General features: G+C 33.9%; 2 protein-coding genes and 1 pseudogene across 8 annotated transcripts; 2 read left to right on the top strand and 1 right to left on the bottom strand.

The window, feature by feature from the left end:
- The first annotated feature begins 2,912 nt into the window (after nt 1-2,912).
- On the top strand, nt 2,913-6,439 carry LOC111377039 (annotated as a pseudogene).
- A 666-nt stretch (nt 6,440-7,105) lies between these two features.
- Nucleotides 7,106-10,356, top strand: LOC111382489 (pyrrolidone-carboxylate peptidase-like). 3 transcript variants are annotated; one of them, XM_023006493.1, is made up of 5 exons: nt 7,106-7,212; nt 7,996-8,262; nt 9,042-9,146; nt 9,238-9,285; nt 9,975-10,356. In XM_023006493.1, the coding sequence occupies exons 2-5, from the start codon at nt 7,996-7,998 to the stop codon at nt 10,212-10,214; spliced, it is 660 nt and encodes a 219-aa protein (XP_022862261.1). In that variant the 5' UTR covers nt 7,106-7,212; the 3' UTR covers nt 10,215-10,356. The 3 variants fall into 3 exon arrangements, with proteins under 3 accessions (XP_022862261.1, XP_022862269.1, XP_022862252.1); XM_023006501.1 differs by lacking the exon at nt 7,106-7,212 and adding an exon at nt 7,281-7,303; XM_023006484.1 differs by lacking the exon at nt 7,106-7,212 and adding an exon at nt 7,322-7,554.
- A 331-nt stretch (nt 10,357-10,687) lies between these two features.
- LOC111382462 (putative RNA polymerase II subunit B1 CTD phosphatase RPAP2 homolog) lies at nt 10,688-15,838 on the bottom strand. 5 transcript variants are annotated; one of them, XM_023006476.1, is made up of 8 exons: nt 15,724-15,838; nt 15,269-15,342; nt 13,897-14,485; nt 13,079-13,732; nt 12,777-12,970; nt 12,421-12,684; nt 11,839-11,997; nt 10,688-11,192 (listed from the first exon to the last, which is right to left on the bottom strand). In XM_023006476.1, exons 3-8 carry the CDS (start codon nt 14,483-14,485, stop codon nt 11,088-11,090), a joined length of 1,965 nt encoding a protein of 654 aa, XP_022862244.1. In that variant the 5' UTR covers nt 15,269-15,342; nt 15,724-15,838; the 3' UTR covers nt 10,688-11,087. The 5 variants fall into 5 exon arrangements, with proteins under 5 accessions (XP_022862244.1, XP_022862231.1, XP_022862216.1 ...); XM_023006463.1 differs by lacking the exons at nt 15,269-15,342; nt 15,724-15,838 and adding an exon at nt 15,656-15,672; XM_023006448.1 differs by lacking the exon at nt 15,724-15,838 and having other exon boundaries at nt 14,791-15,629.
- Between the last annotated feature and the right edge of the window lie 5,218 nt (nt 15,839-21,056).

The following is a 21,056-nucleotide window of genomic DNA, read 5'->3' as shown; positions in this document are numbered from 1 at the left end:
CGATCCATTTATGAATTAAAGCAAGCCTCAAGGAGCTAGAATCTTTGTTTTGATGAGACAATCAAAAGGTTTGATTTTATCAAAAATGAAGATAAGCCATGTGTTTACAAGAAGACAAGTGGGAGCGCGGTCGTATTCCTAGTATTATATGTTGATGACATATTATTAATGGAAAACGATATCCCAATACTTCAATCAGTGAAATTATGGTTGTCAAAAAATTTCTCCATAAAAGATATGGGAGAAGCAGCGTATATCTTGGGAATCAAGATCTATAGAGATAGATCTAAAAGATTACTAGGCCTATCCCAATCTTCGTACATAGATAAAATCTTGAGAAGATTTAATATGGAAGAGTTTAAGAGAGGTTTATGTCCCATATCACATGGGATTTACCTCTCAAAAGATATGTGTTCTAAAACACATGATGAAAGGAATCGCGTGGATAAGATTCCTTATGCTTCGACGATAAGATCTATCATGTATGCGATGCTATGTACGAGACCAGATGTTTCATATGCTCTAAGTGTTACGAGCAGGTTTCAAGCAAACCCTGATGAGAAACACTGGATAGCAGTTATTCTTAAGTACTTGAGAATGACTAAAGATGTGTTCTTGATCTATGAAGGAAATGAACTAAAGATTCATGGGTATACTGATACCAGCTTTCAATCTGACAAAGATGATAGCAAGTCTCAATCGGGATATATGTTTACTCTAAATAATGAAGCGGTTAGTTGGAAAAATTCAAAACTAAAGACAACCGTTGATTCAACAACAGAAGCCGAGTACTTGCTGCTTCTGAAGCAGCGAAGGAAGTTATCTGGATTAAGAAGTTCATTAATGAACTGGGAGTCGTTCCTAGCATTGTTGATCCCATACCTTTGTATTGTGATAACAATGGAGCCATCGCACAAGCGAAGGAACTGAGGTCTCATCAACGATCCAAACAGGTGCTAAGGTGATATCATCTCATCAGGGAGATTATACAAAGAAATAACGTAACGATAGGGCGAGTTCCCACAGATGACAATATTGCAGATCCATTGACAAAGTCGTTGTCACAACAGAAACATGATCGTCATGTGGATGCTTATGGTATTAGATACATGAGTGATTGGATCTAGTGCAAGTGGAAGTTTGTAAGTGTTATGCCCTAGATCCAATCGATTTAGGTTGTAAACACTTTTAATATGTTTAATGTATTTAATTTGGCAAGATTTATTATTTATTTAAATTAATTTTCTGATAAATAATATAAAATAATTGAATCCGAAATTCAAGTTTGAGTGATTTGTTAATCACAAGGAGTTGTGATTGTGAGATACAAATTACGTATGATTGAATTTTGAATAATCTGTAGTCGTAAGTAATAATGAGATACAGATATCATTATTACAAACAGACCATCACGTGTGGCATTTCTTACTTGTGAAGTAAGTAGCTGATCTCACAAGCTAAAGTGTGGTGACACTTAAACGAACACGTGGATGTTTTGTTATAGAACGAAACATTGGAGACCCGCTAAGAGATTCCACATGGATAACTCTCTAAGTGTCAGTGGTTAATCTCTAACGGTCGGTAGTGGAATTGGTCCTATGACTTGAGGTCATCATAGTGCCTTGTGTGATGATGGTCATGCTTTGACGGTGTTAGATGTTGCTCTACCAAGGGCTGATAATACAGCATCGTTTGGGTATGTCAAGAGTCATATGAAGGTTGTGAATGACCAATAGAGGATTCGTCACTCCTAGATAGTAAAAGATCGTGATCTGCATTTCGTTCAATTAAGTCAATAACGAAATCCTTGGCCAAAGTATACACATAAGTCGAAAACTCCTTTTCGACTCATATTGACTTAATAGTAGAATGAAAGATATGATCGATAATCGAGATTGACATACTTTCATATCTCGTAATTAATCGGATCATATTGATGAAGGGATTATAGTTTCATGGTAAACGAACAGGTTTGATTTTGTCATACCACGTGATATTTTTCGTCACATGTGTTGCCTTTATATATTACTAGATGTCAATCTGTGATGGCGAGTGTGAATTTGTGATAAATTAAAAGGGTGCTTAATTTATCAGTTTTGATTAGATCAAAATAATATTTCACGTCGTTAGGCATCGTGGTCGGGAACCTGATGGGTCGCACACAAAAGAGAATTGGAAGATTGTAAATTGCCAATTAATTAATTTAACAATCGTTGGATAAATTAATTAATTGGATTGATTATTTATATCCCTGAATTAATTAATTGGATTAATTAATTTACGGATCGAATTTAATTAAATATTGGACCGGACTGGGCCGAGCCCGTTTGAACTTATATAAATACATGGCTAGGGTTTTAGATCCATAGTGTTTTCATAATTCTTGCTAGCACAAGAGGAGAAACCCTAACAGTTACAGTCTATTCTTTGTGTGGAATTCATTGGAAGCTGGACAATTGGACAGTTGTGGGAGGTAGATTCAAGTTGCTGGAACAAAGATAACGCAAAGGAGTTTGCAAATTAAAGCAAAGGTATAATTCTTATCACAGTTCTTATCTAAATACAAAGATGAATTCTGATGGGAATTGAAATTGTTTTTCTTTTCGCTGTGCATGTTTAAGTAAATTCCCAACAATATCATCCTTCACCATCTTCATTCGATCAAACTGATCATTCGCCAATAGAAACTCCCTTTTATTCAATCCTGAGTCGTGATTCTTTTGCATACTGCAGAACAAATTTGGAGACATCAGCCTTTTCGGAGAACACAGATGATAATAGCGACTCCGAGGTAGCCTCTCCTATCTGCTGTCCGGGGATGAAGTGTCCAAAACGTGCAGCTCTTTCCCGGCTAGGAATGAATCAGCATCAGAAATGCTTGGATGAGAAGAACCGGGATTAAGTATTGACAGATGAAGGTGAGTCTACAGAATTAATTGTGTGTTAGATTATATATCGTGCTGAACAATATTAAAGAAGAGAATTGACTGTCTTATCTGATACAACGTACCATACGTGCCTGTAAAATTGTAGAGTTAGAATTGATGGAGGAGAGATTTGCAAAGCTGTTGTTGGGGGAAAACATGTCAGGAAGTGGGAAAGGAGTTTGCACTGCAGTGACTATTTCAAATGCCATAACAAACCTCTATGGTACTATTTGAAAATCGAAACATAGAGCCCGACATTTTTAAAAGATTCCTTCATAATTTTTTTTTAGCAAATCTCATTAGACTTTTCGTCATGCAGCTTCTGTGTTTGGACCGCATCTGAAACCGGAGCCCTTGCATCCAGAGAAAAAGTCGATGTGGAAGAGAGAAATGAATTGCCTTATATTAGGGTGCAATTTTAACATAGAATTTACTCCCACGTCACAGAATTTAAAAGACAGGACTATTTTGGAGGTGAAGACTAAAAACTTCGGTTTTGTAAGCTAATGTTTTGCTATTTTTGCACCTTTTTTGACAAGTAGATCGATTTTAGTTGATTACAGGCCAACCAAGAGCAGATATTTATATCAACCTTCTAGCACTGAAAAACTTGATGCAATGCTCATGGTGAGAGCAAGTGCTAATAAGTAATTAAATTGTATCATTTCAGAATGAATGCGTTGTTGGAAAAATCTTAATTTGTCATGTAAACTTACATATATAATTAATTGTGTATAAGGCTATCTTAAAGTTAAGCTCAATTTTAAAGTGATCTAATAAAGAATTGAATTGTTGGGTTTAGGGCATCTAAATAAAGTGCGGACTGGATAATATGTGAAGAGACCAGATTTCTTTAAAATTATATTTCATGGTGAGCGAAATACATCTGGAAATTATATATAGGGTTACGGTCCCCAATTCATATGCAACTTCTCATTTTCTGTGTCATCCGTCAACACAAGAATACAAGAGAAAATATATTGAAGAGGAAGATTCAATACCCACAATCAAGAATCAAGAAGGATGAATTCAAGAGCCAAAACTATAGATCAAGAAGCAAAACCAAGAAAAAGAATTAAAGAATCAAATGAGGCAAAGTTCAAGATTAAAAGTGAAGAAGCCAATAATGAAAAGATTGCAGTTCAAGTTTCATGATTCAAGATCTGGAATCAAGATCCAACTGTAAAGAATCATTCCCAAATTATTAAGGTATGTTATGCATTATTAATTTTGTTAGTGATTTGACTTGAAGGATCTTGGCAATAAAGTAATTTAGATTTTCAAGTTCTAAAGTTTCTAGTTCTAAAGTTTTTTCCCCGAAAGTGATGCTCATAGTGAAACTAATTTCATGTGACAGGAAATATTAGATAGCTTTGAGAAGACCGAGTTTTGGTATGCAGAACAAGGAAGTATTTCTGGGAATTCAACGCGTTCTGGATCATTTAGGAAGATGGTTCTGTCTCAGGGCAAAGAGGAAAAAAGGTGGCTGCCAGCTCCTTGTGTTTCCTCGCCAGGTCTCTCCGAGAAATCAAAGATGCATTTGCGCCAAAAAGGCTCTTGTGCCAACCAAATTCACAAAGCAGCAATGGCCATAAACAGTTGCATTCTTGCTGGAATGGAGATTCCAGAATCATACATGCCATCACTTCCTAAGGTAGGTAGTTGCTTCATGGAAAATCCAAAATGATCCAATGTAGAAGCAAATTCGCCATTTCATCACTTCTTTTTATTATTTCAGAGTGGAGGAGCAAGTATAGGCGATATAATTTATCGTCACATGTATACTGCAGAAAATGTTTCTTCAGATCATCTCCTTGACTCTCTGAATATAACCTCAGAACACTAAGCACTCGAGCTTGCAGACAAGGTCGAAGCTTCAATGCACACGTGGAGACGTAACGCATGCTTAGCTCACTCGAAATCATCATGGGACATGGTTAAGGATCTGATGTCTGATATTGATAGAAGTGATAATAATCATATCTTGGCAAAAAGGGCTGAGAATTTGTTGTTTTATTTGAAGCAAAGATATCCCGAACTTTCACAAACAACGTTGGATACGTGCAAGATCCAATATAATAAGGCGAGTTTCTATCTCATTCAAATAAAACATTTAGAAATCTAGGCTTTGATCCTTTTGGAGCAAGAATTATCCGAAATTTTCCTTGTTGCATGATTTAGGACAAGCGATTCTAGAGAGCTATTCGAGAGTGTTGGAAGGTTTGGCATATAACATCTTTGCACGGATTGAGGAAGTACTTTTCGTAGATAAAAGCATGAAAAATCAAGATTGGTAGAAATTACAGCAGCAAATATGCATTTCAATTCCAACTTTCCCACCAAATATCTGTTTGCATTATTTTCAAGATTTGTGGGAGTAGAGAAGTGCTTGACATGAAGGAATCAAGGCAAAAAAATGTGAGCAACTCATATCCACTATTGATATATGTAAAAGCCCCTCGGTTTAGTTAAAAATAAGATTTTTAATAAATTTTGATTATATAATGTGTGGTTGAAACGTTGATTAAAGTTGTGGATAGTTAAAAAATGATTGAGGAAAAATGAATTATAGAAAATGGGAGCCAAATGGGGACTAAATCTTCATTTTTTGTATAATTATATTCCTAGGCCAAACATAGTTTTGTAATGGATAATCTCCATTGACGAGCAGTTTATGCCCAAAAATTCTTTTAGCGAGGGAAAAATATTTTATCAAACTTTTGTATTTGTTGTTTATCTTGTTTTTTAAAAATAGGATGAGCAAATAAGATTTTGCACTCCTTCCAACTGATTTTTTGGCCATTATTTGGGACAATTGTGCTAATTAATTGAATATTAATTATTAAAACATAACGAAAAATGTTAAGGACACAAGTACAAAAATAAACAAAAGTTAGAGACCTTCATTATAATTTAAGTGTGGCGCAGTTGACAAAATGTCAAAGTATGTGATGTGAATATTATTACCATAATTAAATCAGAATATCAATATTATCCTAAAAACCTAGCAATACCTCTCCAACCCCCACCCATGTCTCGTGATCGCGACTCTAACATCAATATCTACGGTCGTTCCATCCATCGTCTTCATCGGTCACCCCTCAAAACGTCAACTCGGCCTCCAATAATTGCCTCCAATTTTTAGCTCATTTTCCGCCCTTTTTCCGATCGCTACCACATCAACAATTTCATATCTACAAGGTCCTATCCCCACTTGGGAATACCATTATCATCCTTTTGTCCTCAAATTTTACAGTATATCATCACCACCTTCGCTTCCCAACAATTTTTGTTGTCAAAATATCATCATTTTCAACGATAGTTTTTTTTATGGTTTTTGTTGGTGCTGCCAAGAGTGGTGCTAGCGGTTGACAAATGCAGTAATGGTGTTGTGTTTGTGGTTCTCACATAGCTTGTTAGTTGTTGTAAGGTTTGTTGGTAAAGAGGTTTTTTGGTCTTTCTACGTAACCAATCTTCTCATTTACGATCAATATTACTTGGAGCTCTTCTAGAACGAATACATTAACAAAAATTTCTTTCATATCCAAATTCGATATTGTGGGAGACCCTAATATAATTATAATTAGCAGGTTAGAAAAAGAATCTTACAGTGTCTAGAATTGGGCCAAGAGGGTCTCTTAACGGATTGATAGCAAAGGTGTTGATTTATTTGTTACAGCAGCTTTTTATTTGAAATATTAATTTCATGTAATTCTAACTAAAGAAAGAATCTTTACAAGTAACATCCACTCATTGAAAAAATGGAGTTATATTTGAAGTATAGGATATTGTTCATATGCCTACAATGAGCAGAATAAAACGGTCCATTTGTTGATGTGGCAGGAATCTTACTTACGATTATCTTCAAATATTCAAATATGAGAACCGTAAGTCTCCAAGTGGACAAGTTAAGACTTTTCACTTTGAGTGGGAGAACATTTCTGATAAATTATATATTCTATTCTTATTATCATTTTTCTTTTCTTTTCACATGAACTGTGATGTATTTCTTGGATTCGTGATTCTTTTAATTAATTTCTATTTTTTGGTCAACGATCAAATCATTATATCATGCCATACCTAATTATAATAAGTCTGACCTTCAATGCAAAGTTAAATTAACGCCAGGAATTTTGTGGCAAACCAACAAGCCAAAATCATTATATTATGAGAAATACACTGTTAAGGCCATCAAAACCAATTTTCTTTTCTTTCTTCTCTCTGTCACTTAAGAAGACCTTTTTCATGGCACAATAATTAGCTGCGCGAATAAGTATAAAATAAGGTAGAATTATTAGCACTCTTTAATGACAATAATATAACAATTTGTGTGTATTTTATGAAAACGACCCACGAAAGCCCATGTTCTTTATCCGGTATACTTCCTGTTTCCCACTCCCACTTCACTTCTTTTTCATCTCTGCTGTCTAATATAATTGAAAAGGAATATCAATCTTGAGTTTACCAAAAGAGTTTAAATAATAAATCGCCTGGTGTAGATAAGATTGGCGATTGAGTTGTTTGCTCTTCTTTTGCATCTTCAATTGAGCTTTCAGGTGTCACCACAATTAATAAAGCCCTCATCTTTTTCTTGGCTTGATTTAAGATTCCAAGTGCTTTCTTTGAGGTAGTTTTATTGGTTCTCTTTTGATCCATGCGATCTTCGATTACTTGTTTCAATTTTGATCATATTTGTTGAATTTAAATTGGGTTTTAGCTTCATGTTAACTCCTGGTACGTTAATGTTCGAATCATGTTCGATTCTTAATTTAGGATTCTTGGACTGTTTTAGTATGTCATGAATAGCTTTTTTTTTCTTTTCTTTTTTTTTTTTTTAAGTAAAATCACTTGGTTTATATTTAACCTGATCAAGATTTCAGAGTTATGGGGTTTTTTTTTTTTTTTTTAACTGCCCATGTTGTGTTGTTAGTATGAATGTTTGATTGAAAAAAAAAAAAAAACTGTCTCTTTGACGGTTCCTTTTTCTACTTCCTTCTCTGCAGGTTTTTATATAATTTTGGTACATTTCGTGATTTGACTTTGTTTGATCGCTTTATTTTGTCAATAGATGGGGTCTGAAGGGCCTGCTCCAGCAGTAACAATCCATGTGACAGGATTTAAAAAATTTCATGGGGTTGCGGAAAATCCAACTGAGACAATTGTAAATAATCTCCAAGATTTCATGAAGAAAAGAGGTTTTCCGAAAGGGCTGATCCTTGGTAGTTGCTCAATTCTTGAAACGGCGGGACAAGGGGCTCTGGCTCCCTTATACCAAACATTGCAATCAGCTGTGATCAGGGAAGGCACCATGTCGAATTCTGGGAGAGTAATATGGGTGAGTTGCTCATTTATCCCTCCTATTTTAGCCTCATATGTAGTGGCCCTGACAAAATGGGGTGAATTATGTTGAAAATCTATTATTAATTATCCAAAAGAAAGGTTTTTATTTTCACTCGAGGCTAAATGATTTTTAAGTTTGGTGAATTGTTTTTGAATATGGCATTGGGAAGTTCTTTTACCTATTTGACAGCAAGATAGTGATGGTTTATCTATCATATTTCTTCGCTTATTTAGAATATGATAAGTGGCCACCACTTCCTATTGCAAGAAGGGCGGAGGCCTTTTTGCAAGTGCTTGGAAAACATAATCTGTGTTAGAAGCTGAGTCCTTAAAAATCTTGTCATGGATAAAAAAGAAACCCATCTCCTATGATCCAAATGTTTTATGTGTTAAATGCCGTCATCTCCTACAGATGTGTTTGTCTTTCTCATCACTGAGAAGTGAGATCTATTATTAGTCCATTTTGCTTGCATGTCTAGTTTGCCATGTTCGCTGCTAATTCGTAGTTCACTCTTGTATTTTTGTTACTGTAGTAATTAAATTTAATTAAGTGAGTTCGAGAATTAAATATAATTTTCATTAAAAAAAATAATAAAATAAAATAAAATAAAATCTAACACTGTGTTTACAGATGCTAGCAAGACATGTCTATAGTTATTTTCTGGAACCTGCAAATCAAAAGTCATCTCTAATTCGAACCCCGCTTTGATGACATGACGTGTTTCCCACAATGACATGCTATGTTTCTTGCTCAACATGGTACTTTATCTTCAGGTACATTTTGGTGTCAATAGTGGCGCAACGAGGTTTGCTTTAGAACATCAAGCAGTCAATGAAGCTACATTTCGTTGCCCTGATGAGATGGGATGGAAGCCTCAGGTTTTATCATCGCCCTTTCAGATTTCTCCCTTTCTCATTTCAATTCTTATTAATCGTAAGGTTTATTTTGATTTGTCTTCTTTTATTGCAGAAAATCCCCATTGTTCCCTCTGATGGTGCGATTTCACGAATACGAGAGGTACAGTGTTTTTTAGTGATGCTTTTCTTGAAATCTATAATGACTTAGACTTAAGCCAAGTGGCGAAATATGGAATATCCATGAAAATATGTAATGTCAAGTACGAAAGTTTTGAAACTGAATCTGTAAAGATTGCTGTAAATTTAATAATTCCACATACCACGCCTTCTTTTCTAGATGGTAGAACTAGTTGAGCATGTTCTAAGATCTTACAGAACATTTTCTTTTCCTTTATCAGGGGGCTAGGGAAGATAAACTTTGACCATATAGCATCTATCTATTAATTCGTGCTTAGTGTATGCGTATTCCTTTCCTTCACAAATGTTAGTGATTTCCATCTGGAAGGCTGTAAAAAAATAATAATAATAAATAAAGAGAAACTTAAACGAAAATATGGAGCTTTTTCCGTTTATGATAATTGAAGAAATCATTAATGAAATTTCAGGAGTTACTTTGCTGTGGACTGAGTAAATTGATGGGGAACGAACAAAATGAAAAACTGGCGTGATCCTGATTATTTTTTGACGAATTGTTGCTTTTGGTCTTACCTGATATTTTAGGAACTGAACAGAAGTTTGATGTATAATTAATTCTCGGAAACCCTGCTTTTGTCTTGCCTTTAATGGCTGTCTATATTAGTTGTATAAAGTTGGTAGATATATGAATCGAGATGAATTTACTTCCTGCAGAGTTCCCTTCCTGTGGAGGATATTACCAAAGCATTGGCAAAGATGGGATATGAAGTGATGACCTCAGATGATGCTGGCCGGTTTGTCTGCAATTATGTATACTACCATTCCTTGCGATTCGCAGAGCAGAATGGAATTAAATCACTATTTGTACACGTTCCCCTCTTCTTGACTATAGACAAGGAGACTCAAATGCAGTTTGCTGCTTCCTTGATGGAGGTACTTGCATCTTTATGCTAGATCCTCTACTGTCTCAAATATCTACTTCTGCAACGACTTTTATGTCCGTTTGTCACGTATGTGAAGATAAATTTGAATATTTATGCAGTGGTTTAATAAATTGTTTAACGGTTTCTGGGTATCGACTGGAGTCGAGGTTTCATTGCTCTCTTTTTCATATACACTTGTGTTTCTGTCTGTCATTCATCCCTCGATGAATAACTTGCGCACATTTTGAGCAAGCTTGAAACGATATGCTAAGCTCATCTCAGTAGTCCAAACAATGAAATATTTATTTCTTGGCCAAAACTGAAGTAATGGAGTTCTTCAAGATATGAATATGCATAAATGTATTATTATTGCTTGCGAAAGCAATAGGCTTCTGTTTGGTTTTGATAAAACTCTGATGAAATATATAATTGAATAGCTGATAAAAGATATCAATTCCTTGAAATGTGTGGTTAAAGAAATAAATAAATAATGGGAACCACAAGGGAGCTAAATCTATATCTCTATTTAAGAAAAAATTATGATGAAATTGATGTCTGCATAACTTACTTCTCTAACTTCACTCCAAGTCACCAAAATTTATTAGTTTATGTTTCCAAAATAATCCTAGGATTATACAGTAGAAATTGTAATACTTTACTTGCATGAAGAAACCAACTGCGTGTTTTCTAACTTATTTTGAGAAATGACACATAAAAAGTTAAAATATGCTGATGGAAGATGCTTCAACTTCCCGACTAGGTTGATATCGAGTTCCTTCATTGTGTCATTTTCAGTTATATCTTGATGAAATTGGCAGTCCAAAGATCAGGGTCTGTTGAGCATTATAATCGAGGGATTGTTGAAGAGTCGAATCTGAACTCTATTTACATGATGATTTCTTGCTTAGCCTCCGCTTTGAGTTGAGAATTGAGGAACTCGGCCAAGTGGAATGATCAGATCCTTCATTATCTCGTACTCTTCAGCACTAATCTGAGCACCCTCGAGAACCTGCTTAAACAAAACAACTTTCAAGTTAACGAGTGATTGAAAAAACTGCAAAAAAGGATTTATATATTATCACGACATAGAATGCCAAATACGACGAATCATATATTGCAGCATAGTATCAGTTTCTCTTTTTTGTTAATACTTGAGCAGCAAAATATGGTACCAGCAGTCCATCATAAAATAATAATTACAATATACATAAAAAGATCGAACTAAATTAACAAAACCCTTTCAGCATCCTAAACCCTTGTGATCTATAGTTTCTATCCTATACAAATTCATATCTACAGTTCCACAATTCACAACACCATTTCAAGAAGCTAGCAAGTATATATGATATTCAAAGACAAAATCATTGAATCGTAGATTTAAAAATAATAGTAAAACCGGACCATAACCAGTCCATGCATTAAAGCAGAAGTAACATCCTACATAGTTGTCTTTATATCCCCTTCTGAAATTGTTTAGAGATGAACAGACTAGAAGTGACAAAACAAGCTGATCATTCAAGAAATTGACTTTATGCAACAATGCGTCTTTAGCCAATCAACTTTGCATGATTTCATAGGACTCCATTGCAATTATTAATGCGAGTGTCTATACGTCAAAACATGAGAAGACACGAACCCAGATTCCAAAGCCTCACCTTGGGAAGCAAAACTCTCCTGCCCGTCATATATTGTGTGAGTGCGGGAATCCTGCTGACAGAAAGTGCATCAAGGAACAAAAGGACAATTACTTGCCACTGCTTCATCCTGAATGATGGAAGTGGGTCGGCAAAAGACATTGTATCTAGTAAGCGTGCCTGCAAAATAAATAGATCAAGAAAAAGAAAGGGATCCTCAAAGAAAGTGTACTGAACAAGAAACAAATAGTTCCATTCTGCTAGTTGATTTCACGCAGAACTCCTTCAATAAATACAACATATCCTTCACGCCGCAGTAAGTTTGAACGGTCATGAGTCCATATTTCATCACCAGACAATGCCAAGTTTACAATTGCTGCTGAACACGGAAATTAAGGCCAGTGCCAGTGGATCCTTAGTGTTTACATCCTTTTCCATTCCAGGTTCCCTTTTCATCCAAATCCTGACCTAATTCCTCATTTTTTTGCCTCCCCTTTTTAGTTAAGCTCTTCGAAACCAGAAGAGAACTCTTGATTCAATATCTTTTCGTTAAAATGCAGGAGAATAAAAAAACTGTAGCATTAAAAAATGTTCAGTACATACAATGCCTTGTTCAAGAGTTGATATTGGTGTTGGCAGTCTGAGCTCAGCAACAAGTCCCGGCAAGGATCGAGCAAGGCAGCCAGCAAGAGTTAGCTTGATTTCAGAGGAGCGACCATCTTCCATAACAATTTTGCAAGGATACTCCCTCCCATTGATGGATAAATATTCTTCATGATAACTTTCATCACGTCCATATATATAGGCCACAGAGGATGACGATATCCAGGAAAAAAGAGCCATAAACATTGTTGAAAAAGGCGATAACTAAATCAAAAGCCAAATGTCAATTGCGAAACAATCCATGCACAAAATATAGAAGTTGAAAAATGTAGCTTAGAGTTAAATGAACGACTTACAGTCAAACTAAAACCCTCCGGGTGACTATCATACCAAGAATCCTCAGAGTCAAACAGATCATAATTTGGAAAGCCTGGTTTTGAAGGCCACTTTAAAACAGATGGATCAGTATCCATAACATCGCCATTCTCTTGAGGTTCAGCTTCATCCACTTCACGAGGTGGTGGTAATATAATAACACCTGCTTCAGACACTGGAGGGGCAAATGCAATGAGTAATTGAGAATCATAATGGACAAGAATCTCTCAAGTAAAATTGGCAGCTTTATACAAAGATATATAAAGCAAATAATATCATGTACCTGCATCTGATACATCAGATTTTTCAGATGCAACAGCTTCTGCTGCTTGGATTAGAGCCTTTGCACAGGCTTCTGCTGATGAAAATCTAAACGACTCTTCACCCACTTCCGTGTCTCTGAAGTTTGATTCCACAACAGCTTCTTTCTTATCATCTAATTCTCTAGACTCACAAAGGTTTTTTCCCTCACCGCGAGCATTCCCATCAGCCCAAGTAACAAAGCGGATAGCTTTTTTTGCGTCTGAAGTTTTTAAAGAAGATTTGAGCTTAGTGAAAGTAGCTGTAGATAACTTCTGGTGGTTGTAATCTGTTTCTTCCTTCATTGCCTTACTGCTAGGATGGCTAGTACCAGGAGACACTTCTGAGACATTAAGTTTGTCATCTCCATATTTGTACTTATCAGATTTATACAATTTTGTTTCTGGCATGCTTCCCATTGGAGCATCTGGGTTTTGCACAGTGCTGTCCTGATCTCTTGCATCTTCACAACTCACTTTTCCTTTTGGTTCTTCACCTTTCATATGGGTAACAATTTTTCTAGGACCAGGTAGTTTTGAAATGCTGTACTCGTCTTGTGTAATTATAGTACTAGAGAAGTTCATATCATTGAATATAATGTCTTCTTTATTTGGTTCCGCGCGGTTGGGTTTAGATTCTGAAACGTGCATACACTAATTACATGAATCAACTGCATAGATTTGATGAACTAGAAAATCCAAATCGCGTGTTACAACAACAATAATATTGGCACGTATAAAAATTAATAAGAACACTAGTAAATCAGTATTCTAAATCTACCAAGTTGTTCTAGTCCTGTACCTTTTTTAAGATTCTTTGATTGTCGTGGCTTCAAATTGATATCTCTCTGTGGGACATAACCTTCAATAGCATTTGAAGGACCAATCCACTCCTCTACAGAAACTTCCCCAGCTTTAGTGTCGGTTTTCTCCTGAATTTTCAACTCGGACAATCCTAAATCTCCATTCTTACCTATGTCCACTTTAGAGTTCAAACTCAACCCTTCAAACATATTCAGAACCTCATAAAGTTTTCCCAGGTTCAGAGTCGAGGATCTCTCTTCTTGCAAACTCCCAACAAATGCCCGACTATTTATCAAACAACTAGAAGAGCAATACATGTATGTTTCATGAAGGTCGTATACTTTATGCTCCTTGAGTGATATTCGGAAATGCCCCTTCCGAGGCCGCTCAGAAGGCAAAGAATTGATGCAGAGTGGGTAACCACACATGTTGGCTATTGTGCGCTCTGTTACCACATCTTGGTAGTCACTCTGAGACATCAATGAAGCAGCAGCGAATAGCTGGTTCTCATCTTTAATGCCTTCAAGAAGAGAAATTTGCAGCTTGTGAACTGCATCCTTTACCGTTAATACTTCATCCATTGCCATCTGCAGCAAAAATAGGAATTCCTGAACCAATCATTAAAATAAATTGAACTCCTAATTTGTATAGCAACCAGCATTGGAAGACTTTCCAATGATGCTTACTCTACAATTTGGATAAACAAACAATTATCGTGAAATCCCTCCATCTCTCGCCTTATGAATAGCAAATATTTTTTTTTAAAAAGAGAAGCATTTGTTCTCGTTAGATTATCACACCCCACCCCACCCCACCCCCCCCAAAAAAACCCCCCCCCCCCCCCCACAAAAAAAAAATCCAAATAATAAATAATTCTGAAACCTTCATAAACCTTTTTAAGTTCATAAACCCTTTTAGGCGCTGCTAGAATTAAAACATGGATTGATACGCCCCCTTATTAACTCCTTGAGACGGTAAAATCACAACATAACAAAATACCCAAACTAATCACGAAGATTGATATAACCATAATCTGTAATTGGGTATCTAAGCCACCTGATACAAAGGCAAAAACAAATCATCTACTAAAGCCTGTATTTCCACTGCCAGATATCGACGACTGAAAATACCCTAAACAGCTAGTGATCCTACACGAGAAAATAGAAATGTTTGATCGACGGTGGGCTAGGGTTTCGTAAATTTTATCATTATCGCGTGCTCAAGTCCCTCCCTCCCAAAATGGTAGAGAAGGGGTTATTTGACTCTATTACACAGTCACAAACATACAAAAATGACTTGCAAAATTATTTTTATATTGCAGCTAGAAGTGGAAGAGAGACTAAATCATCTAGCGAGAGAATAATCTTAACTGCGAATAATGGAATAAGGGACTGACACAAGGGAGACGAAGAAACTATTATACGAAGATGGAAATCTGGTGGTGGTTGTTGTCACGGTTGAAACCCGGTTTTGTCCTCGCCATAACTGCAGCCCAGAAAATGAAGATTTTCTAGCTGAAATCAGCCGGAATAGCAACCAAATAAAGAGAAAAGAGAAGGGGGGAGGGATTAAACGACGTAAAATAAGAACGAGAAGGAGAGGACTGAATTGAATTGCTTCAATTAACACCCAATTTGGGCAGAAAACACATCACAGACGATCGACCCCTTTCTTCTTCTCACAGGCTGCATAAATATACACGCACGTTTGAAGTCGTGTGTCACAAAATGAACAGTAAAAGAACGATTACAACTTAACTAAACGGTGTCGTCTGGTTATTTGCTAAACGGTGCCGTTTCCCCATTGGCTCATTTCATGACAGTTGTCGGGTCCGATGGTGGCGGTTTTGAGTGGGGCCAAGATGGGGGCTGCCGGCGTGTGGTTGTGATGGCACGGGACTTCTGTAGAGTTGAAGTAAGGGGGTTCAGGGAAGATGAGGTGGAGAGATTTGTAGTAGGTGTCTGCGTTTTATGGATATATTACTGTTAATTCATTTTTATAATTATTTAAGTGAATTTTAGGAAAAATAAATAAATAAATAAATAAATAAATAAATATATATATATATATATATATATATATATTATTGAATAGATTTTTTTTTTCTTTTTACTTCAAACAATCTCAATTTTAATTTTAAAGCGGTATAATTATTGGGACAATTTCACAAATACTCTAGTTTGTCAAAAAAAACTCAAAATATATCCTTTAGTAATTTTTGAAAATTACCCCTTTTATAAAAATGATATTTTACAATTACCTTCTTTTATATTTTTTTAAATATACATTTTTCATATAAATTAACATTTCAAATTTTCATTAAAAAAACATTTTTATAAATTTCATGTTAGAGTAATTTTAGAAAGCCTCAACCATTTCAGTTTTTCAATTAAAAAAAATAAATTTTACGGTACATTTGATTGCAAGCATGAAATTTGTATGAAAAAATATAAATTATAGGCAATTCAATTGCCTATAACTTATTTTCATGAAAATTATCAATTAAATGTGTTTGATTTATTTAATTTTCGACCTAAAAAATATTATACAAGTCCATTTTTTTTATTTATGGGTAGATGAGAGGGAGAAAGGGAGAGTGAATTATCTTGAAAATAAAATCATACTCTTCTAAAGAAAATATTTTCCTTGATTTTGAGAAAAACATAGTCACGTGACCGAAAGTAGGAAAATGTTTTCAATGAAAAAATGTCAATCAAACAGCAAAAAAATAAAAATGTGAATGGAAAAACATATTTTTCATAAAAAAATATTGACAATCGTTTCACTCTTAGTGTAACATATGTTATTGTATTTACTATTTATTAAAAAGTCAAAATATTACACAAATAATCAGTTATCATGCTACAGAACATTTTATGAAAAATCACTCTACCAACACTATAAATTTCTATTGATTCTCTCAATTAGCATACATATGTCTACTAAATCTCCTTGCAAATTGATTCCAAAACAGATATATAAGTTTCAAAACATAGTTATCAAATCTGGTCCAATCATCAACTCAACTAAAGTGTCAGGTTAGTTTAATTTTGAAAATTAAAATAGATCCCAATTGAAAATCCATTTAGTAATTGAAATAAAATAAAATTTCAGATTTTTGCTTTCAAAAAATTAAATATAATATCTTTAAGAATACTTCAATCTAAACATTCATATTGTTATAAATATAGTAGTATTTATGAATGATTTTTATACCTCTACGACCTTGGTCTTTATAACTGTTGTATTCCTTATAGCCCTAATTCTTCCCTATAACTATGAGGCTTTAGTTCTTAATAAAATGCACAAATTTATTGGCTTCTCTCTTTTTGTTCCCACTTTTTTTCTATTGCTTATAATACGTGGTCAGTGCGATTCTCTCAAAATCAAAGTAAATTAGTTTAGAATGTAATAATTTTTATAAGTATAATCATTTGTCACATGTACCAAAATTAATTTGGAGACATGCGAATTCTTTCAATGTACATATGCATCAAAAAGAAATTGTTTCTTTTTCTCTATTTTTTGTTTATATGCATATTAATTCTAATTCGCATTTATATGAGTAATCTGTACACATTAATTCATGGTTCATTAAGTAAATTAATGCTTTACCAATAACTCTGTCTTTGATTCTGGTTCATTAAGTAAATTAATGCTTTACCAATAACTCTGTCTTTGATTCTACCACATATTAGTTTTTTCTTTAATTCTACCTTAGATGTTTGTATTCGTGGAATTCACGTGCATGTTTGGTATCTTTTACATGTTGGTAAAAAATTTAGCCAATAAAAGATTTAAGCAATTTTGTTAACTTCTATATATGAAGATTTTTCTATAATAAATGATTGGTAATTAATTTTTATATTATATCTTGTTTGTACGGTAATTAGTATTTTTAACCTGATTAAATTTTTTTAGATATTACTTTCTAAATTTTAAATTGATAATTCATCGTGTTGTTGCTCCTGAAATAGCATGACATTATACTTAAAATTCTAGGAGTATAATTTGCTCCTTAAAATCGTGAATTATAATTTTCAATATTTCAGAAAAATATTGACTTGTTGCTTCCAAAGAAGTACAACTTTGTAAATATTATATTTTTATAGAAAGAATACTCCTGAATAGTTAATGTTTCTCACTAATAGTTTGTTGTTACTTTTGAAGTAACACAATACTATTAATATTTAAGAAGAATATTAACTTATCACTCTTGAAGAGCATGAATTATAACTTTCAATATTCCAGAAGAAAATTGACATGTTATTCTTAAAGAAATAATAATAAAAGATAACGTGCTCTCGGAGTAGCATAAAATTCGAAGAATATATCATTTTGAATCATATTTATCCTTAAAAGGAAACATACAACCCATATCACGTGGACATTGATTTTTATATGATTATATCTTGATTAATCATATTTTTGAGAATTAATTGTGTCTAACAAGTTTATCTGCATCTTAGCGTAGTTCGCAATTATGTTTCATTCCTTCTTTCAAGCAGCGAAGGAAGAGATGTTGTTTGATTGAATAGTTATTCAAATGGTAAGCGTTATAGTGAGCCAGAGTTCAATTACTGAATATATTATTGTTTGGAACTACCAGGTGGACCATCACTGGATTAATAACAATGAAAATTGAGAATTCAATCATTTAATGAAAAACCAGAAGCCTCTTTAATCTAAAGAATTTATATTTAATGTTTGCTCTTAAGATTGAAAATTGATCATTGATCGTCACTAACTAAAATATGGATTGAATTTCCTATATTCTTGAAATTCACTAGGATAATAAATGAAGCTCCACCATCCTCCATGTTGACCATCTAAATAGTATTTGTATCTAGTAGATTTGATACATATATTAGATTGATTGCATGGTGTTCGTAACCTGAAATTTGCAAAATTACTACTCAAATTTTAATTTATGAGCATAATTTTCAGATTATAAAATCTAAACCGTGTTTTGTTAATGATAGTGGATATAAATCTCAATATTTTAATAAGTGTTAGTTAAAATGTCGATAAATAATTTAACATTATTACTTGTTAAACACCTTCAATTAATTTAATTGAGAATAACGTACTTTCCATTTTTGTTTAAGGAATGCTATTACGTATCATGTCAATATCATAGTTCTCCATATTATAATCAGTTTATGGTCAGAGCCTAATTTTTTCATCTAATTATCTTGATAATACAGTATGTGTAAATTTAATCCACCACAATGTACTGAAATGAAAAGTAGAGAATGTTGAGAATAAATGCGTAGTTTCATTATCACAAATGGGTGATATTTTATAAAGTTAGAAAAATGATGGTCAATTTAATTGGACAAATCTCTCAGCATCAGGGGAAATAATTAAGAATCTCAAAATAATGTACAAATGCATCATTATATAAAACATCGCAAAAGATAATTTAAATCGGAACTTTGAAAGATAATATATTTAGATGCATTTATTGACAAAAAATATCAACAATATCTTAGACCAACTTTAAATCTTCAATTCGAATTAATGTCGTAAAGGACAATTAGTTAATACTATATTTGATAAACTTATGGCACGTTTGAAGTGTGGTGTATTCGACATAATATAAAAAAATTCAAAAAAAAATGGAGCAATTAGTAAAGATGGTCCCGTTAATGAGACATAATCTTGATGAGTATTTAAACATAAAAAATTATAAAACCTTAGAGAAGGTTTAGGTGCCTAAAATAATGAAACTTGAGATATCTCAATACGTCATATCATTATGAGAAAATAAAAAGTTGTTGACAAGACGTTTGCACATGATGTACAACACCATATTATAAATAGGAAGAAATAGAAATAAATTCGTCAAAGTATATCGATCGAAGTAATGATTGGCCAAATAAAATGATGTGATCACACTAAAATTAATTTTACTATAGAAACATGAAGATTCTAGATGTGATCCTTGTAAAACTGAACTTGTTAGAGAAATCTAAAGTTTCTGGATCTACCGTCTGAACACCTAAAGGTTTATACTTATGTGAAATAAAAATGAAAATGGTAAAGTCGTAATATAAAATGTACGACTTTACGTAGAGGTGGCAATCGAGTCGAGCTGTTTGTCGACTGGTCGCTCGGCTCGTAAAAAGATGGCTCATGGACGACTCAAGCTAGTATTTTGACGAGCTGAGCGAGCCTGCTCGATATGTGAGCCGAACCCGCTCTGCTCGTCCATGGGCGAGCGGCTTGTGGGCCATGAGCCCACGAATTTGGCTCATGGGCTTGTGAAAAAATGGAAACAAAAGAGTCAAAAATATTTAAAAGAAAAACTTTTGAGCTAATGGGCTCAGCCCGGCTCATAAGTGACAAGCTCGGCCCTTGAGCACGAGCTGGCTCGAGTTTGGCTCGAATAGTCACTTTAACGAGCCAAGCTCCTGGGTAGATGGTCGGTTCGGCCCATGGCCACCCTTAACTTTATATAATGAATTTCTTGATGACTTGTATAAATAGATAAATTATAATGTAATATATATATTTACAAGTCTATATTTCATTAACGTGACAATGCATAGAATTTGACATGCATATAATAAATGTAATTATAGACGATTTATCTTGTATAGTTTTGATATTATCCCGGAATGCTTTAATATACATGAAGCATAATCTAAGTAATATTATCGTGAGTGTGAGTAACTACGTGTTATACTTTTTTTCTTTGACCGAGGTTTTGTCCCATTGAGTTTTCCTGACAAGATTTTTAGCGATAAAACTTTTGTAATGTGTTAAAAAAAATGTACTTTTTTTCGTTCATTATGATTCTTTAATAAAGTTTTAACAAGGAATATTCTTTGTGTAATGAATGTCAATAATATACAAGATATTTTCCCTCAAAATAATGCTTTTATATGTATAAGGCTCTCGAAAATATCAACAAGGCTATTTTTTGAATCATCATGTTATTACAATTATCAAGATTTAACCCATCGAATTATCTAGAAGACATTAACATACAAGACATCAATATTAAAGACATAGATCACTTAATACGAGATTGAGAGCTTGTTTGGTACGGAATATAAGCGAATTAAAAACAATTTTTTTATCGTTATTTCCCTATTTCAGCTGTCATTTTTGAATTATTCCGTTCTATGTAAGATCCACTTTATCTCCAAC

The sequence above is a fragment of the Olea europaea genome, chromosome 3, assembly GCF_002742605.1.
Source record: "Olea europaea var. sylvestris chromosome 3, O_europaea_v1, whole genome shotgun sequence".
NCBI lineage: Eukaryota > Viridiplantae > Streptophyta > Magnoliopsida > Lamiales > Oleaceae > Olea > Olea europaea.
This window is presented reverse-complemented; position numbering and strand designations above follow the sequence as displayed.

Excerpts from the sequence above, each read along its gene's own strand:
- LOC111382489 (XM_023006493.1), top strand. The coding sequence starts at position 7,996 with ATGGGGTCTGAAGGGCCTGCTCCAGCAGTAACAATCCATGTGACAGGA. Across the intron at positions 9,147-9,237 it reads AGATGGGATGGAAGCCTCAG|AAAATCCCCATTGTTCCCTC; the intron begins GTTTTATCATCG and ends CTTTTATTGCAG. Across the intron at positions 9,286-9,974 it reads CGATTTCACGAATACGAGAG|AGTTCCCTTCCTGTGGAGGA; the intron begins GTACAGTGTTTT and ends TACTTCCTGCAG.
- LOC111382462 (XM_023006476.1), bottom strand. The coding sequence starts at position 14,485 with ATGGCAATGGATGAAGTATTAACGGTAAAGGATGCAGTTCACAAGCTG. Across the intron at positions 13,733-13,896 it reads ATCAAAGAATCTTAAAAAAG|AATCTAAACCCAACCGCGCG; the intron begins GTACAGGACTAG and ends TGCACGTTTCAG. Across the intron at positions 11,998-12,420 it reads CAACTCTTGAACAAGGCATT|GCACGCTTACTAGATACAAT; the intron begins GTATGTACTGAA and ends TTTATTTTGCAG.